Source organism: Panonychus citri, unplaced genomic scaffold (genome assembly GCF_014898815.1).
Source record: "Panonychus citri isolate SS breed McGregor unplaced genomic scaffold, ASM1489881v1 Contig00140, whole genome shotgun sequence".
In the NCBI taxonomy this organism is placed as follows: domain Eukaryota; kingdom Metazoa; phylum Arthropoda; class Arachnida; order Trombidiformes; family Tetranychidae; genus Panonychus; species Panonychus citri.
Window position 1 is genome coordinate 1122830 of NW_026515545.1, and position 19507 is coordinate 1142336.

The 19507-nt window shown below is 31.7% G+C and overlaps 2 protein-coding genes across 4 annotated transcripts; one reads left to right on the top strand and one right to left on the bottom strand.

Moving 5' to 3' along the window:
- The first annotated feature begins 5705 nt into the window (after window positions 1-5705).
- On the top strand, window positions 5706-8790 carry LOC128394604 (adipokinetic hormone/corazonin-related peptide receptor variant I-like). Its single transcript, XM_053354948.1, has 3 exons — window positions 5706-7009; window positions 7979-8189; window positions 8400-8790. Exons 1-3 carry the CDS (start codon window positions 6407-6409, stop codon window positions 8729-8731), a joined length of 1146 nt encoding a protein of 381 aa, XP_053210923.1. The 5' UTR covers window positions 5706-6406; the 3' UTR covers window positions 8732-8790.
- Window positions 8791-10236: 1446 nt separating this feature from the next.
- Window positions 10237-16876, bottom strand: LOC128394603 (innexin unc-9-like). Of its 3 annotated transcripts, none has more exons than XM_053354945.1 (4): window positions 16197-16876; window positions 14939-15218; window positions 11852-13004; window positions 10237-11370 (listed from the first exon to the last, which is right to left on the bottom strand). In XM_053354945.1, exons 1-4 carry the CDS (start codon window positions 16220-16222, stop codon window positions 11363-11365), a joined length of 1467 nt encoding a protein of 488 aa, XP_053210920.1. In that variant the 5' UTR covers window positions 16223-16876; the 3' UTR covers window positions 10237-11362. The 3 variants fall into 3 exon arrangements, with proteins under 3 accessions (XP_053210920.1, XP_053210921.1, XP_053210922.1); XM_053354946.1 differs by having other exon boundaries at window positions 16206-16875; XM_053354947.1 differs by having other exon boundaries at window positions 12044-13004; window positions 16197-16873.
- Between the last annotated feature and the right edge of the window lie 2631 nt (window positions 16877-19507).

Sequence of the window (19507 nt, forward strand, 5' to 3'; positions counted from 1 at the left end):
AGAGTAATCAGTTGAGGGAGAAACCAGAATTGGTTGATTAGATTTATTATTTTAATTTGATTTGATTGCAACAGGATTACCTGGTAACGGTTGATTAGCTGATAATCACCAACAACTTAATCATCAACATAAATATCAACCTGATTTAAATACATAAATATTAACAAAATTGTAACCATTGGAATCAATTTGATTTACTAATTTCCAGTTAATCTAAATATCATTTATCTGTTCAAGTTGATTTACTTTGAAATCAAAATGAAAACATCAAACTCAAAGTCTCATTTTAGTTAATCAATTAAAAAGATTCAATACTCTTAATTGTTCACAGTCAAAGTCTTTTGTAATAATCAATTTAGTGCTTTGTTTGAACAGTTAAATTGTTGATAAAATTAAATTCTCGTTCGTTGATTGTTGTTTTTGGTATAACAATTTCCTTTTCCATGTAAATTGTTACTACGATTGTCAACAGCTAAAGTGTATTCAAGTGTAGATCGAGGATTCTGGGCTTAGCTTTTTGAGTGAAAATCAATAGAAAAAAATAATAAGTTGATAAAGATGATTAACTTGAATGAGTTAGATGGTTGATAATTATGATCAACTATTATTAATGATGATAATTTGGACGAAAAAATTGATTGTTGACATGATTAAAATATCGGAGAGAATTTTTTTTAATCATTAATAACAAGTATGAGTAGAAACTTTCGTATCGAAACTTTGATGACTCGAATTCATTTTCATTCATCAACAATATCAGAATTTTGAAATTTTCGTCTGATAATAATGAACTTTTCTTAAAATGTATTGATACCTTTGGTCAGGAAGATGAGTATTATGGATTCTCTCTGTCCAATCATTTTGTGGCAATTTTGATAATCCGATGCTAAGAGATATTAAGCTGGTTTTATTAGAATTCCTTATGAATGAATGCTCATGTTGAGCTATTTTTAGTATATTTTCAGAGTCCTTTTATTATTAATATTAATAGTTTAGTGATAATCTTTTTTTCAAAATTATTCACATCTTAATTATTAACGAAGACATCATCAAATGATAGATTGGTTGATAATTTAAACGATAACTTTGGTTCTTAGAAATTGATATTATATTTGATTGTATTAAGATACTTTATTGGCTTTGATTGTGCTAATTAACGGAATGATTTTTATTATAATCAATTAAATTGTCAAGGTTGATGGTTAATTAAATTGTTTATCGTGATAAAACAGTTTCTTTAATGTCTATTTTAATTGAGATCTAAATTAAAAATTATCTAGATAATTGTTATGGTTGACGTTTAATAGACAAAATAATTTCAGATGATGAAGATAATTAAGAGATAACTACTTGTAACTGTACTTAATAAATCAAATTACATGTACAAGTTGATCCAATCAAAGTGATGATTAATTATCCTCACGTTAATTGTAACAATTAGAGGATTTATCGAAATGAGTGGTGGGGAAAAGAGAATCGGCAACGTGGAAATTTCTTTCATATTCTTCTTTCAGATAATTGTACTGGTTAACATACATACAGCCAAAGACTTTGAGTTTGCAACCACTTTCTAAATCATTCACGCAGTTGAATATAATCAATGAGAGATACAGTTAACCCAAAGATATGATGATAAGTCTGTCCACTAATTTAAGTGGTGTAGTCTTAAAATGGTCAACTGATTAGATATCAAAAGTTATCTTGATTTGATTATCATTAACTGCGTGAATGATTTAAAAAGTGGTTGCAAACTCAAAGTCTTTGGCTGTATAATGTACTCTTCCTTTGATTGTGTTGAAATAGCCATTGGTCGAGAAAGATTTCGAAATGAGGCTGGAACCTTTAAGTTGACTACATCAGACTCATAATCAGCCAAAATAAACGGGAAAACGGGATATTGATCATCCTCCTTTTTGTCCAAATACTTAGTTCTCTGTCGAGGTTTTTCAGGCGAGTCACAGAAAAATTTACTAGGAATATCAAGATGACATCGGCGAAGACGTCGACGGACTCTCATCGGACCTTCAGTCGGATCAAGTTCCCAAGAGTGTAAGTAAGAATCTGGACAATACCAAACGGCTCTTTCATGGGTGAACATTTCAATCAACGATTTCCAATCTTTATGAATAGAATATCTTTCAGAGGAAAGATACTTCAAATGATTGATGAACACTTTACGCTCTTGGTTTTGAGCTTCAACGGCATCACGAGTTATACCTTGAGCGTTTTCAATTACCTTATGAGATAAGGAACGAAGTCGCCCAAGAGAAACATCATCTTGTTGACTGTTGATTAAAGCATTTTTCTCACGATTCTATTCGGCAAACCATTCACCGATCTCACGTTTGGAAAATTCTGTGGTCAACATTCGCTTATTAGGATTGTTACCGATGGGATTAATTCGAAGAAGATCACGAACTAGTTCGGTACTTTCATTGTCTTCACATGAGATGAGCAGATCTTTTAGGAACGATTCCAGTAAAGTGGCAAATCGATTATTAACCCTAAGCAGAAGGGACAAATTTTCGGCATTCGTTTTCAGAAAAGAGACATAATAAAGTCTCTCCGAAGTTGCTTGTAACGGTGAAAGTAGAAACAAGATGAGTCGGTATAGTTCATATCGAATGGCCTCTTTCGATGTTCCCATGAAACTGTTCAAAATTGATCGACGTCGTTTACTAGCCGGTCCTTTCTTATTTAAATCTAGAACTTGAAATATACGATTCGGGAAAATATGCCGTTTTGACTATTTCGAAGTGCCAATTGATTGTAAAAAATGTCCGTTTGAATTTGAAGAAACTGCAATTCATTATAAAAGATTTAAGAAGCTAATCTGTTTACCTCGAGGGTTAACCGATTTATTTTAAATGAACAAATAATTCAAGTCAAAATGACTATATCATTTATTTATCTTGACGACTATTCATGAAAACGGTCATTATCTAGTTTCCAACCTCAAGCTGCTACTTCTCTTTCTGAACTGACCTTATTAACCTTAATCCCAATGGTTATTTATGATTAATCTTAATGCAATAGTAAAGATTTTCTAATGGATTTCAACCTGATATATTATTAACAGTGGCACATATGTGGGCTTATCAATGCTTATATATTGCAAAATCTAAATATACATGTCAGAATAATCATGAAGTCATGAGGATGAATAGCAACCTTAATTAACGATCATTATCCTGAATAACATGTTGATTTAACAATCTTTTGTTTTGTTAATTAACCACATCTAAAGTAATACGAGAGGATGAAACTCTCAGTAAAAATCAGGTGAATTTATATAATTATCAACATTATAAATTCGGAATCTCAGTCTATTGAAACTTTGCTCTCTAATGATAAACCTAATAACAATCCCATCATGTTGATTAAAAAGCTTGAATGTTATCATAATGAAACTAATTATTTCCGATAAGGGATAGAATAGAAAACTCTGGAATCCCCTGTAGTTTAATATGAGTTTCAATTAAACCAAAGAAACAAGGAGATCACTTTTACAATGGTCAAAAAATTGAAATTATCTTGACCATTATTACCTTGGTTTATCATTATTATTATTATTACAACCTCTATTCATCAGCTGAGTTAAAACTTTTCTCATTATCAACATGACATGAGAAAGAGTTGAGCAATCATTTGATTAATAATTACAACTGATAACTTTTAATTTACAAATCAAATGAAATATGATAATTAAACATGAATATGAGGTTGATCATATTCTTGTATCTATTATAATAATTAAGTTTATTAATAAACATGTTTATCATGAAAGAGGTGATGTTTTGATTTTCTCCTTTGATTGAGGAAAAAAAAAGTTCATCTGATGAACTTTTGATATTTTCAAGTTGATTATTCTTTTTACCATATCTTGTTTATCTGAAGTTTTTTTTTACATGAGAATCATGATATAAACTGGGAATTTTGAGAAGGAATCACTTGGAAGTTTAATATGATAGGGATGAAACGAGAGATTCCTAATGAATTTTATCATTAGAAAAAAACGAAGAGAATATAAAAAAGTTTTTCTTTTTCTTGTTCTCTTGTTCTCTTGTTTTCTTTTTTTTTTGCTTGTTTTTTTTTCTGATTGTTATCATTCCATCCTAGTGATTCTGAATTAGTTCCTTATTGATAATGTATATACGATTTTCATCATGAATACACACAAAAATAGTGATGAAAAGGTAGCAAAGGAAAAGAAATATGAAGAAAAGGTGAATAAAGAGATAGATTTTGAAATGAAAGAAAGAATCAAGAATATGAATAGAATGGAGAAGATGTAAGATAGGAAATGGAAGATAATCATTCGGAATAAAAAGAAAGAATCAAATTGATAATAAAACAAAAAGAAAAAAGAAACAAAGGAAAAAAGAATCAGAATCAGAATGAGAAAAGAAATATGAATGTGGAGAGTGAATGAGTGAATATTCACCTAGACAAATACCTCTGAGAATATGAATACTTAAGTGAAAGAGAATTGGAGATTTATCATGAAGAGAAAAGAGCTTACAAATACAAGGAGATAATAAGATGATAACTTGTCTTTTTCTTTTCTCATTTTCGTTTTATCATATTTGCTACTTTCGAATCACATATTTAAACAGAATCGAAAATATTAATATGAAGGTTTCAAATTCTCTAATTTATTTTCGTTCCATAAGAGAAAAAAACGATGAAAATATTTTCGATGCATCGAAAATTGAATATAAAGGGAATAAATTGTGGAGAAACATTGATGTATTACTATTAGTTGTTGTTGACTGGAAATCGAAAACATGATTTATTTAGTTACTAAAAGATCAATGAGATAATATTATTTTTATTGTAAGTGTCAAGGAGATGATAAAATGATTAGAAGATGAGGAAATGATATCTATTATTTGGATGGATAATAATATAAGAAGCATGATAATCATGAAGATAAACAGAGGCATAGTGAAGAAAGGTAGACAAGGTAAAGGAAAATGATGAACAAATGAAAAAGAAAAACTGATTTTCTCATCTTCATCTTCATCTTATCTTCCATATTCATCTTTTCCTCTCTCTCTTTGGGATATAATAATGCTGGTAAAAGAAAGTTCAATTCTCTATCCTCAAGTAGCTCTTTTCATTTTCCTCAAGATCTTGGATGATATTTGTAAACGTTTCCATTTACTCTTCGTTGACATGAACGAAATTTTCGAGCTGCGGAAATCGTTCTCAATGTCAACTTTACTTGTTCTTCGTTCTTTTCATGTTTCCACCTCTCACCTTTCTAATCAACACCTTCAAGGTACATCTCCATCTGATTCCATGGGTGATGTTTTCTTTTCATGTGGAAGTGAAAAGTTCAATGAATAAATAATATAACTTATTTTTCATTCGTTTACATATGAAAAAAACTTTTATCTTCTTATCATCTCTTTTACTTACTTTGATTTCTTATTAATTTTCTCGTCTTGAAATCTTACGATCTAAATATGTTACTCTTTTATCTTTCTATCATTTATAATCCGATGGATTAAAGTTTCTACTTAATTTTCTTTATCTACTCATGTGAAAGAAAACATTCAGTTTTGTTTCTCTTTTTTTCCTTCTTACATGAGTTCCATTCACCTTTTTCTTTACCATGAAATAATCATCATTGTGTGTATAAAATTTAACTTATTCCATCTAATACTTAATTTTATCTTCTTTTTTTTTCTTCCAGCATCGTTCAAGTATATTGAATAAATGGATATTCCAAAAGCTCACATGCCCTGTTGCTTCAACTCTCTAATCAACTCACTCAGATCTCCATCTATCATCTTTCTCCATCCCTACTCGCTCATCTCCAGCATCCTCAGCTCTCCCCTTCTCTCTCTCTCTGCTCACTTACCTCAAATTCTCATACTAAAGTCCTCGCTTTTTCGAATGCTCGAGACGAACTTTTTTATCAGTATCATCATCATTATCTCTCTCTCTCTCTCCCAAATACTTTTATAAGTTGTTATCCATTCCAGAAAATGTTCAAGGTATTGTTACCTTCACCATTGGTAAAAAAAGAAAACTCGACAGCGAAAAGATTAAATTGAAAAGTGACAAAAAATATTCCATGTAAAATGTTTACACCTTCTGAAAATTTTCAATGGATCATTTGTTTCCACCATAGTATTTTTTTACTTCATTCAAAAAATATTCACCAAACTTTGATAATATTTTTTGCTCATTAATCATTTCAACTAATCAACAGTATCAAAAAAAAAAGACAATCAATTGATAATAGATTAGTAAACAACATCACAGGATTTACAATTTGTGATCAATTTAATGTTAATTAGTGTTCACTTGTAATCCAACATATTCCAATTAATGTGATTCTGTTAATTAGTTTTTTTTCTCGTCCTTTAATTATCATTACTAATCTCTCATCATCATGGTATCACAATTACTTGACTACAATGACACTAAATTGAACTATGGATTAACATTATCATCACCCATTGGGATTTTATCAACATCATCTCTCCTCATCTCAGAATCAACACCATCCATGGTAATAATTAATTCAAATGAAACTGAAACGTCAACCATGAGCAACATTTCGGTGGGCCAAGCAGCCGAAATAGTAAATGACCATAACCCTCTTATTTACGCTTACTATTTACTCTTTGGTATTGGTTCTTGTGGTAATTTTTACGCTTTAAAAGATTTGGTTAAGGCTCGACAATTAAGTCAATACATTAATCTTCTCATGGCACATTTAACTTTTGCCGATCTTTGTGTAATATTCATATCACTTCCCATTGAGATTATGTGGCAAATAACCTACACCTGGGAAGCGGGTGATCTTACCTGTCGATTGATCCAAGTTATCAGACTTTTCGGTCTTTATCTTTCATCAAATATTGTCGTTTGCATTTCGATTGACCGTTTACACGCTTTCACCCGAACTCCAAATAAAACTGGCTACTATAAATACTCAAAGAAAATATTGATCTCTGCTTATATAATATCCCTACTATTAAGTACACCTCAGGTAAGAAAGATATTAATAGTAATACAATCATAATATTTTCACCTTTCAATTGACAATTCAAAAAGCATCTTCACCAAAATTCAATCATCATCTAACAATCAACTTCTCCCTAACTCTGAACATCGTTAGTTCAATTCCATAATAACTGACAACTCTAATTTACCAAAGAAAACAGGAAATATAAAATATGGAATTGAACATTTCCTCCTACTTTTCCTACTTCCATCCTCTGACTAGATCTCTCCTTAATTGCTGCAAGGCAATTACTCTGCCATTGAATGAGGTTATTGCTGAATTTTTCCCCATGACCCTGACTGTTAACAACGATAATGATATTTGAGAAAAAATTGTTTTCGTCTTCTCATCACCAAAATTTACTTATAACTCGATTGAACTGAACAATTGGAACTTATCACTCCCAAGTATGTGAAAATATGATTATCATGATCAAGTTTCAAATTAATAGTCGTTTTTTTTTATACCAACCTTTCAGTCACATCAAGAGATTTCATCTTGAGTTGATGAAGAAGCAAAAGAAAATTTAATTTAAATTACATTACATTCAGACAGAATTGATCAACTATAATAAAGGAAAATGAGACATTTAATTTATTCAACAGTCATGAAAATTAAATCAGCATCAATCAAAATCTAATCAACATAATGATCATCAAACTCTCAACTTATTGCCATGCAACTTGTTCACAACATTGTACTAATTCATTGAGTATCTTATTATCATTGATAATCAGATGAATTAATCAATTCAGCAATGTTATTATCTGTTATGATAATTGAACAGTTTCATGATCTTGGTTACGATTTCCAATAAGAGTAAATTGTTCACCATCAATTATAATAATATCTGAATTGATTCATGTTTTTTTTCACAGGTTAAATTGTGAATTTCGAGAATGAATTTTGTCAATAATTAATTAACTGTTTCTGTTGTAATTTGATTAATTACAGGCAATCATTTATCGAGTTGAAACCCATCCACTGGTCCCAGGGTATGCTCAGTGTATTCAGGCTGCTTGGTTCGTAGATACGATTTTCGAAAAGTTTTACACTGGAATGAGTTTAATTGGAATGTATTTTGGTCCCTTAATTGCGATTGTCTTTTGCTATTGTAAAATCTTTTTTCACCTTCATTATGATGGTCAAAGTATTCAAATATCAGGTAAGAATTGCTGGAGAAAAGGTCAAAGTTGAAGATTTATTTCTGGTCAAAGTCTACTAATTATTGACCAATTAGTTGGGAAAAGAGATTAATTATCGAGGTCAATCAATTTGTTTCAATCAAGAATATTACAATTTAACTTATTGGAAAATTATCCTAATAATCAATTGTTTTATTTTTCTATTATTTGGAAAAATATAATATCCATAGAGTCTTCATGTGCCTTTCAATTTAAAGCCATTGCTCCAAGAGATAATCGTGATATCCGTTTGGTTCAAGCTCGACACCAGGTTAATCGTTTCTCGCTAATCCAAAAGGCCAAATATCGTACGCTTAAAATGACACTTATCATTGTACTTGCTTATCTAATCTGTTGGTCACCTTATGTTGCCCTTGTTTTATATTCATCTTATGATTATGATGCAGCTCAAGGTATTGATCCAGCCATTCATGAAGGGATTATACTTTTCGCCGCTTCTCATAGCTGCGTTAATCCATTTGTTTACCGAATTAATCTTGTAAGACGTTTTCCCGCCAGTTAAAGTTTTCAAAAAATTCACCAATATTTCAATAAAAAATGTTCTACGTTGATTCAATCAAATTTTACAATAGAATTTATATTTTAATATTGACCGCCTTAGGCTCTTCTATTTATATAAATCATAGCGAAATAAACTCTCGCCTCTTAGAAAATTACACCTAAGCTTCATGAAAAAATCTCATGAAAATACTAAAGTATATGAGCTTTTTGACAAAAATTTTTTTGTCAACTTTTCAGTTGTAAATTGCGCTTTTTCAAAAGTAATTCAATTGTTAGTAAATTCGGTTCTCCAAGTATCTTAGATGGCGACACTTTTTTGATAACAAGATAAAAGTTCTTGGTTCCCAAACCCAAATTGGAATGAGATTTATTACATTAAAGGATTAAAGTTATCAAAAAATAGTATTAAAGCTGATTAAGTATTAATACAATTTCGAAACACTTTTGGTATTATTTAAATTTCGCGCTTTTATGTTCAACTTTTTTTTCCTTTAGAAATTGTTTCAAATTTGAAGAATAAAGTTTTCGATTTCTATTTTCTTTTGAAAGTTCGAGTCTGAGGTTAACCATCTTTTAAATGTTTCCAATCTCGATTCATCCAGATTTCTCTTTCTTTTTAGTGAATATACATTTCTAAAATCGGTTATCCAATTCTCATGATCGTGGTCAGTCTCCAGTGACCTTACAATAAAGATCAATTGCTTCGATGGGAGAAGCAGAAAGTTTACCTGGAGTTGGATGTTTTTATTTTCCTCATTTAAGTCTTGAATTTTCTTCAATATCATGATCATTAGGTTGTAATGTTCTTTGATAAGATGACATTGATCCATAATCATCTTCGATTTCAGTACCTTTGGGCTAACATTCGGTCAGATTCTTACAAATGTATTCGACCTCTAGATCTTATCCTGTACAGTTGAAATTTCAATTGGATTGGAGGTGAAGTTGCAATAAACCACTTTACACTTTGATCGCTGGTCAATAAATTCACTCGTATGAATATCTAATAGATGGTGATACCTGTTACAGTGAATGTGAATAACTTTCTATCAAATTACATATTAATAATTCGCGCAGGTCATAGTAGATAACCTTTGGTATCTAATAGCTTTTCCCAATATCGAAAGACCAAAATTTCATCTTTGGGTTAACTTGATCTCTCATTGATGAAATGATTAACCAAAAGTTTATCCTCAAATTTACACTCGAAAATTACGATTCTCATGATTCAAATATTAAGAATGACTTTCGATATAATCCTGATAATACAATTATAAAAGAGCTTGAATTCTCATATTTATCTCTAGCATTTAATTTCTCTCTCACATTCAATTATTCATACATGTATTATTTATTTATATTACAACCAATTCTGATTAGGAAAATGTGTTGATAATAATTAAATTAAAGACACAATTTTAATATCGAAATAGCTAAAGCATGAAAGCTTTTGTTGTTAATTGTTGTGCTTTTGGTTTGTGATCAACTAAATTGTTGACGATACACTTGATTTAAAATCATCATCTATCATCAATTATTTAATAAATATAATACAAGTAATAATAATAATAATCATAATAATTGTAATAATAATAATAATAATCATAATCATAATAATCATAATAATAATAACAATTAAGATAATAATTATAAAGATAATAATCATAATAGTAACAATTAATTAGTTAGTTGTATTACTCAGTTGTTATCGTCTCATTGTTTGTATTAATAGTTTGTTAGTTTGATTTTTTTTGATATAATCTGGTCACAATTAACTGTTAACAATTAACACAATGAGGATAAACACTTTCGTTGGTAGCATTTAATTATCGTCCATTTCCAATCCTGAATATATTTCCTCCCTTGTTGGAATCCTTGTCATCCTCTTGTCCTCCCTGTAAACTGACCAAATGATAATCAAATTGACCAGAATTAACTAGTTGGTTAGAATTGGTTTTGATGGGGAAAAAACTTAACCAGATTATTCAACATTTCAATATCTTTCTTTTGTCAGGTTAATTGTTAATTATTATTATCTTGAGGTTTTTAGTAAAAAAAAAACAAAATCAATTATCTCATAGTTTTTATCATTTCCTTTTCCGCCTTTGGATGATGATGATTTTGTTGTTGATTGGTTTTCTTTGTTGTTGTTGTTTTTGTTGTTGATGTTGATGTTGTTGATTTAATTGTAATAACTAATTGGATTTATTATTATTTGATGATAATTTACAAGGATTTGTTAAAATTTGTTTTCTTTTTTGCAGTCGAACAATTGTTTTCTCTTAATAATTTCCTGTAATCGAATTATTTGATTTTTGTTTAAATCTCTTCCTTTTTTTTTCTTCAGGAGAAATTGTCTTCTCTCTTTACCTCACTATAGATGAATATGGATGAAGATGGTGATGATGATGATGATGGTTGGATGTGGAAAGGTAAAGTGATAGTGATAATGATCATTGTGTTGTTATGAGGTGGGAAGATGTTGATGGTAAAAGATGAAAGATTTTTAATTGCGATGAGTTTGATGAGGTGATGATGATGATGATTATATTATTCAAATGCTAGAATTTAGTTCTGGATATAAATTATGAATATTATCGTTCGTTAATGAGGTTAAGTTCTTTCAGGTGCGTCAAATTCCTGTTAGATCACATATACAGAGAGAGTTGATTAGAGTCGAATAAGAAAAAGAGAGAAAAAAAGAGAAAAAAAAGAGAAATTATTAAGTGAGAGTTAAATTTTTTTCCAAGAATAAGCAAAGAATTGAGAGTCAGCATTTAAGGGGAAAATTGGGCTCGATGGAAAGGAAAGCGAAAGGAAAGAAAAGAGGTAAAGAGAGAGAGAGAGAGAGAGAGAGAGAGAAGGTGAGAAGAGGGAAAGTGGACATTGGTCAGTAGATGGTTGGGTATATTGGAAGGTATGTGAATATAAAACAGAAGAATAAGAAGAAATGCTGAGGCGTGTCAAGTATTTTTGATGTTTTGTGTGTGAAGAGTGTTGAAAGTGTGCGAAAAAAAGACAGAGGGAAGAGAGAGAGAGAGAGAGAGTAAAATAAAAAGAAAGAAAGAGAGAGAGATTGTAGCAGTTGATGTCGGTGTGGGATCGCCCCATCATCATTTACCCCAAAAGCCATTTGGAGGCATACGTTTACTCGAATGACTCATAGTTCCCTGAGCACCAGTAGCATTTCCACCGGAGAAATGATGATGTCCGGTCACGTGACAAGCTGTTGGATGGCAGGAGTGCCAAGAGGTAGATGGTGGTGCACCCACACTGGCAACACTGCCCATCTCAGCATCGCTTCCTGTATTACCTTCTTCTTGCATTTTCATCTGGTTGGCATAAAATTCCCATAGACGGGAAACTATTAGGGTGGCCATTATGGACCCATGGTTATGTTCAATGAGACGGAGTACAAAAACACCATCCCAGCCTAAATATTGTGCAGATATTTTCCGTGCCAACCGGCCAACCTCAGCCATAGAGACTAAACGGGTTCGCCAGAGACACAGACGTATATAAGCTAACCTGTTACACCGGAAGCTCCGCCATACCCAGAAAAGTAGGCTTAATACATTAAGGGGTAACAGGAAAGCCATGTAAAACCACACAACGGAAAAAATTTTCTCATTGAAAACATTTATTGGCAGTACACATTGGCAGGTATAGGTTCGAAGTCCACCCTGAATGGCGGCACGAACTTGGCACAAGGTTTGCAAAGGGAACCTCGGTGAGGCCCACCATTCACCTTCAACCATCAGTCGGCGGATAAGTTCCAGGCCATGGCGAAGGAAACCTCGACCCATAAATGAGCCGAGTAACAAGAATTGAAGTCCAACGTTAATAACGTAAAGACTTTTAACCAGTAAATAAAGTAGGCACAAATACCGGCTGGGTCCTCCGGAGCAACATCGACAGGAGAGAGGAAGCCGACAAGAGGGATCGGTACACCAACCCGCTTCCCCTGTAACAAGAGTATGAAATTGATCAACAAATTCAGCTAAAAGGGCTTCTCTTTGTTGACACCCCGGCGGAAGGGAGGCAATGTCAGATGCTTTTTTCAATAAACGCCGTAGTTTAACACCGGCATTGTGAGCACATGAATTATACACAAGGAAGGGCACATAGAAACAACATCCTTGGACTAATAATATTAACGGAGCCCATTGGTAATAGCCGACTCTCACTCTTCTCAGTCTCTCCGGTCCAGTTGAGGCCACATCGAAACCTCCATAATCTAATTCTTCTGGAAGAACTCGAGGATCAGGTGGATCCTAAACACACAGATGAACAATTAAAATAGATGATGATCACCAGAAGAAGAATAGATCAGAATAAGAGAGAGAGAGAGAAAAAGAAGAAAAAAAAGTTCTAATTAGATTATATCGAATATGTAACGAAAAAAAAACTTTTTCTTTCCAAAATCGATTCGATTTACTAAAACATTGATCGATCAACATAAACAAAAATTAGCACAATAAACAACGATACACATAAAGCAGCAGCTAAAATTAGTAGAGAGTGGAAACAATTTTTTAATTAGTTGATAATCTTGATGATAATTTATATTATATTCTAGTCAACCTTTGGTCAGTCTATGTGGTCAATGAAGATGACGATGACTTTGTACTCAGAACTGATTACAAAGGTATCAGGTTAACATACTAATAGATGAGAATCTGTAAAAAAGAAAGCATTTTTTTCTCGTTTCATCTTTTTCTCCTTCGAGAATTAGAGACCAGAAAGATAACAGATAATATCATTTTCCCAAACCATCAATAAGTTCAGGATAATATTCAGATGACCATTATCGTCAACATGAGATCCACAGACCATCAATTTCAGGGTGAAAGGAGATAGAGAGAGAGAAGTGAGAGAGCAAAAACAAAAACTCTTCAAGTTTATTCCTCATGAAAATATCTCTTCATGGTAATATTATCACTTAATCTTAATTGCAATGGAAAATCAGAGATAATTAGATTATTAATTTTCCATGGTAAAGGAAACAAATAACTATTACACTTGGAGTTTCGATGTTGATTACGTTCAAATCAAATTCTCTGACTAAGTGAATGTTTAAGTTAATTGTGATCGTACCTAATTCTGTATCTAATACATACCATTTCTTAACTGTTGGCCACTTTTTCCTTCTTAACTGTTCATATCTAATAATCTAATTATTATTAATATCGTTCTCATGAACCTTTAATTAACCAATTTGCAGAAATTATTCCGAAAACAAAGTGACTAAATTTGACAGAGAGAAAGAGACATTTACCTTCAAGCAAGAAAGGTAAAGTTATTATCTCATTTCTTATATAATATTATCATTCCCTGATTATCATGCAACTGATAAATTAGATAATTTAATTTTTCTCACTCTCATTTTAACGAATCTTAATCAGCCCCTTGGTTGCAGTTCTCTCAATTGCTCCCATTCTCAGTTCTCTCTCTCTCTTTCTCTCCTCCTCTTCCTCTCCCTGTTTCTGGTTCCTGTTCATCATTTTTGATTACCGAATTGAGTGTTTATAGCAATTTTGAGTAACACAAATAAATAGCAGAAAAAAAACAACATGGAAAAGGTTAAAATCAAAAATGCAAACTGAATTAACGGTAAATTAATGTTATGAATACAATTGAATAGAGAAATAAAAAAACAACAATGAGAATACAAAAATTATATTATAAGCAAAAGACCAAACAATTACAATTGAATGTTTGAACTATTTACCATGAACCATGAATTCATCATGAATGTTCATTGCTCATGTTCAGGATAAAAGATTCTGGTCGAAGTTTCAGATTGAATCGAATTTTTTTTTCTTCTCTTCTCATGTATAATACAAATATCTCTCTTTCTCTCTCTCTCTCTCTCTCTCTTTCTCTTTTCTTTCTTTCTCTTTCTCTTTCTCTATATTTATACATGTATAAATATCTTTGTATCTATTTGATTATAAGCTTTGGAATTTGATTAAATCATTTTACTGGTTAAATGATTGTAGATTATTAATTGTAATCGTTTGGTTTAGTTACGGATGCAATTTAAGTTATCGATTGAAATATTGAGAGCAATTTGTTTGATTGGAGCAAAACAATAAATGAAATAAACAGAAAATGGAACAGGTAATTTGAATCAATTAGCAGGGAGAACATTGAAATTAATTATCTATTTGTATTTGATTTTTTCGGCCAATAATTGAGACATTACCTGATTCTTTCCAACTTGACCAACTATATCATAATCCTCATCATCTGCATCCGCGGCCACAAGATAATATGTGGACGCTGTCCAGCAATAGGAGTTTACGTAGCGAGCCTGAGGCTCTGTGAAATAAGTCGGTGTGAAACATTCAATCGGATCACCGATATATTGTTTGGTGAAAATGGGCAGAGCCAGAAAGAGGAAGACCAGTAAGGTGTATTTCCGGTTTAACTTGTCCACTCCATCGTCTACTGGCACATGGATTCCACCGATCAGATCATGAAACCTAAAGGGATTTTGTTTTGTTTGAATTTAGGAAAGTTTTTCGTTTTCAGGGTTAAAGGTAATGGACGATAAAGGGAGATAAAGGTCAAGATATAAGGGATTCGGGTCGGGAAAATGGAAAGGATATCGTGTGTATATAAATGTTGTTTCAAGTCATTTTTGTCACCAAATTGTTATAATTATTTAACGTTAATCAATTAATAATAATAATAATAGGATAATAATAAGATAATAGGTTTTAACAAAGGAGTGGAAATTAAATTTTCAACGAAATGTAATGAAAACAATAAAATAAAATAATAAACAGAGGAAAATTAAGAAGATGCAATAAGATAATGATAAGTGTCAGGGTGAGGGAGTGGCAACGATGATATTGGCGGTGGGCAGGTTGGTGGTGGTGGTGGTGATGATGATGATGATGATGGTGGTGGTGGCGGAGGAATGGAGTGTAAAAAGTGTGGTGTTCAATTGTTAGCGTTGATTTTGATGTTCACACATAGATGAGAATTGGTTAGAGGATTGAAAATATAAATTGAATGAAATGATAAGCATAACGAGAGGGATTGAAGAGAGCGGGATAGTAACAGCGGTGGCAGTAGCAGTGGCATTAGCGGTGGTGACATAAATTTGGTAATGGTAACACATGAATTTACAGCAACAATTAAACAACAATGAGAGTGATTTAGAAAAAACATTGAGAGGGGATTTGATGATTGTGATTCGAGGCGGAGGAGATGAGAGTTAAGGGTTAAACAGAATGTGAGGAATTGGATTTGTTGAGATTTTGGATAATGAATAAGGTGAAGGTGTTGAGATTTAGCAGCGAAAGTGTTGATTAGCGGCAGCGGAAAAGTGAGAAATTAAGATCGACCGAGTCCGGATTTTTACATGAGTTCGGTCCCCGTCCAAAAGGTAAATAAGAGGAATAATAATGAACAAATAAACGAATTATGAGAGAAGAAACTTTTCGATTACATACTTTACTAACCGGAAGAGAAAGGACATTGCAGAGGACTCGTGGTTCACGCGATGATGAATCTTCGTTGATGTTGGTGTGGGGTGGAGATGTTATCAAATATACATTATGATGATAGAGATGAATTATGATGATGATGATGATGATATTCTCGATTTTTGTAATAATATTATTATTTTTTTGTTTCAAAGAGAAATAGTAAAAAAGAATAAAGAAAAAGAATAGAGAGAAAGAGAAAGAGAAGAAAAATAATGTGTAGATATCACATTAGAAACAGCGAAGTAACTACCACACATTAATAGAGTAAGAAAGGAAGAGAGAAGAAAGAAAGAGAAAATGTTAAGAGAGAAAGAGAAGAAAAAAGAAAGAGGTAGAAAAAAAGAAAGAGAAAAGTAAGAGATGAAAGAGAATTGAATATAATCACAAACACTGTTCACTATGATGAGAGATACAAAGGTAACAATAATAATCGCCTTTAACAGGTAAATCCATTTTCTTATGGGCTGATTTTTGGTATATTTTTGGTGTTTTTTCCGTCGAACAAAAAAGCAAAATTATATATATAATGAAAGAGAAAAATATTCCAATTGATTGTGTGTGTTTTAAGAAGAAGACGATATTGAGGAAGAAGAGGAAAAGAAGAGGAAAATTCGAAGATTTTTTTTTCTATCCAACTCAAACTCACACAGACTCAAATCATTTCCACCAAAATCTTTCACATCACCATCATTATATCTCTCCACTCCACTCCTCTCTTTCTCCATCCCATACTCACTCCCAGCCTTTTCCATCCCTCTCTCTCTCTCTCTCTCTCTCTCTCTCTCTCTCTCTCTCTCTTAACTCATACTCTCTTGACGTCAGTGGTTACGTTTCAACTAAAAGAAAAGTGAAGATGAAAAACCCAGATCTAGGTCATCTTAAGATAACCTTATTTGACCTTCATTAGTTTTTATGGATAAAAACCTTTGGGCTCTCATTTTGTTATCAACCTTTATCCAGAAAATAGAGAGAGAGAGAAATGAAGACGAAGAAGATAATGCAAGAGAGAAAAAGTTTGATACAACTTTCTTTTCCATGGGTTATCCTTATTATTATTGTGTTAACAAACGTGAGCTCAATTTTTGTACATTACGATCATTCCCTCATCATTATCACTGTTATCCTCATCTCCATCATCATCATCATCATTATTAAAATCAAACATTTAATGAAACTTTTACTCCATCAAGGAAATTGAAAGTTGACCATCATCGTGAAACTAATTAATAATAATATTCATGGTTATCAAATGGGTCGAAAAGTTGAAGTTTTCCAATTCTCATTGGAGTCCAGTGTCAATCACTGGAACTTTAACTCATTGAATCAAAGACTAGATCATTTTCCAACCTCCCAATTGAATTTTCCAGGTAATAATTTGCTAATCAGGTGAGTGACTTTTTAATGGAAGGTAAAGAAAATATTTCATTAAAAGTTAAAATACTCGAGAATCACATTCACAATTGGCTGCGCAGATTCATTCCAATCGATGATCATCAGCAGAAAAAAACGAAACTAAAATCAAATTCAATCTTTATTGAAATAGAGAAACACCAGAGGCGCTGAATACATAATCTATCATGAAAAAGAATTGAGGTGAAAAATTAACCTAATCAAGAGAGAGAGAGAGAGAGATAACAAAAAAATTAATTCATTTGTTTCTCTCCGTGAAAGAAAAAAAAATGATCATGTTCTCGGTGTTCACCTTAAAACCTCATGAAAAAAGTATAACTTTCACTTTTCTTTCCTCAACTGATTATTGAAACTTCACCAAACTCATGGAGGAAAAAATGATTTTCATGATAAAACTTATCCAATCCTTCAAACTTGATGCATCTAATAAGTGTGTGCAAGTAACTGAGTTGATTTAGTTATTGATTAATAAAATGATTACTTGGAACTGGCAACTAACTCTGAACACGTAATATTAACCGGAACCAATTAACTAACCAACTAGGAAGTGGAAACTTAAAATTTTTCCTAATAACAAGTTGAAACATTCAACTCAGAATATAATTCAGTACACTGATGGTGTTACTTTGTTTTTAATCACTTGAATTGATTACATTGTTTGCCGAAGCAATTAAACTTATTGTTTTCCAAGCTCTCAAGTTTTCCAACTTTTTTGCAACAGAAATCATAAGTTTCAATATTATCATTGAATTAGATTATGATTCCTTAATCTTTGGATTTTCAGTTTATAATAATTGGCTTGAGAGAGAGATTATTGTATTATTACATATATTGAACTTTTCTATGGTGAATTCTGATTTGGGATATTAATAGTTTTCCAGAAATGGGAAATGAATATAATGTTCATGATGAGCATGATTATTATAATGATGATGATGATGACAATCTTGAATGATATTAACAATCTGAAATGATAAAGGATAAATCAAAGGACTTATGAGTCATGATTAACAATTGGGTGGGATTGGGATTGTTCATATTCACAATCTAATCAGAATCAACTGATTATATAATTGAGCTTTTCACTTAGATATGGATTAGAAACACTGAAAAGCAAGAAAGTGAAATGAGAAGGGAAAAGTTCTGGACTGAAAGATGGACAACAACAATAAGAATGAGATGGAGAGAAAAGAGGATGAAGATAATAGAAAAGTTTTTTTTCCATCCCTTTGGCTCGAGAAAAATATAATAATAATAACAGGGGAAGTTTCTATTTGCTTTGTATTGAAATCGTTTCGAAAAATCCAAAATTCGAATCCTTATTTCAACGGCAACTAGTCCATCATTCAACTGCCAGTAAATGACCACTGGTGAGTGGGTGAGAGACGATGAGGGAGACTAGATCAATAGACTGAACCATGTTTCTATTATTTTATAGAGAGAGAGAGAGAGAGAGAGAGAGAGAGAGATAAAGATGAGGGAAAAAAAGAAAGAGTAAAAAAAGATGAGATAAAAACTCATCACTGGATTACAATAGTTTCCAATATAAATCTACCTTTCGGTTTATATACCTGGTTGTTCATTGTTGTTGTTCCTTTAATTGCTTCGTTGATCTTTTAGATTTTGTTATTATTTCATCATTTTCCTTATCATCATTATCACCATTACAACAAAACTATTGAACCAAAAAAAGAACCAAAGTTTACGATATATACACTAAAAGTAACTGAATAATACACTTACCTGAGTTTCTTTTATCAAGGTAATTCCTGTATATTTGTGTGTGTGTGTATTTATCAGTTTATCCGTTTCAATTTGGGATTGAGCTTTTTTCATGATGATAATACACTGAGATGAAATGAATA

Bases quoted from the DNA above. Each gene is read 5' to 3' on its own strand.
- LOC128394603 (XM_053354945.1), bottom strand. From the start codon at position 16,222: ATGTCCTTTCTCTTCCGGTTAGTAAA. The intron at 15,219-16,196 runs GTATGTAATCGA...AAATCCCTTTAG, and splicing joins TTTCTCTTCCGGTTAGTAAA to GTTTCATGATCTGATCGGTG. The intron at 13,005-14,938 runs GTAATGTCTCAA...CTGTGTGTTTAG, and splicing joins GTCAAGTTGGAAAGAATCAG to GATCCACCTGATCCTCGAGT.
- LOC128394604 (XM_053354948.1), top strand. From the start codon at position 6,407: ATGGTATCACAATTACTTGACTACAATGACACTAAATTGAACTATGGA. The intron at 7,010-7,978 runs GTAAGAAAGATA...GATTAATTACAG, and splicing joins TACTATTAAGTACACCTCAG to GCAATCATTTATCGAGTTGA. The intron at 8,190-8,399 runs GTAAGAATTGCT...TAATATCCATAG, and splicing joins TCAAAGTATTCAAATATCAG to AGTCTTCATGTGCCTTTCAA.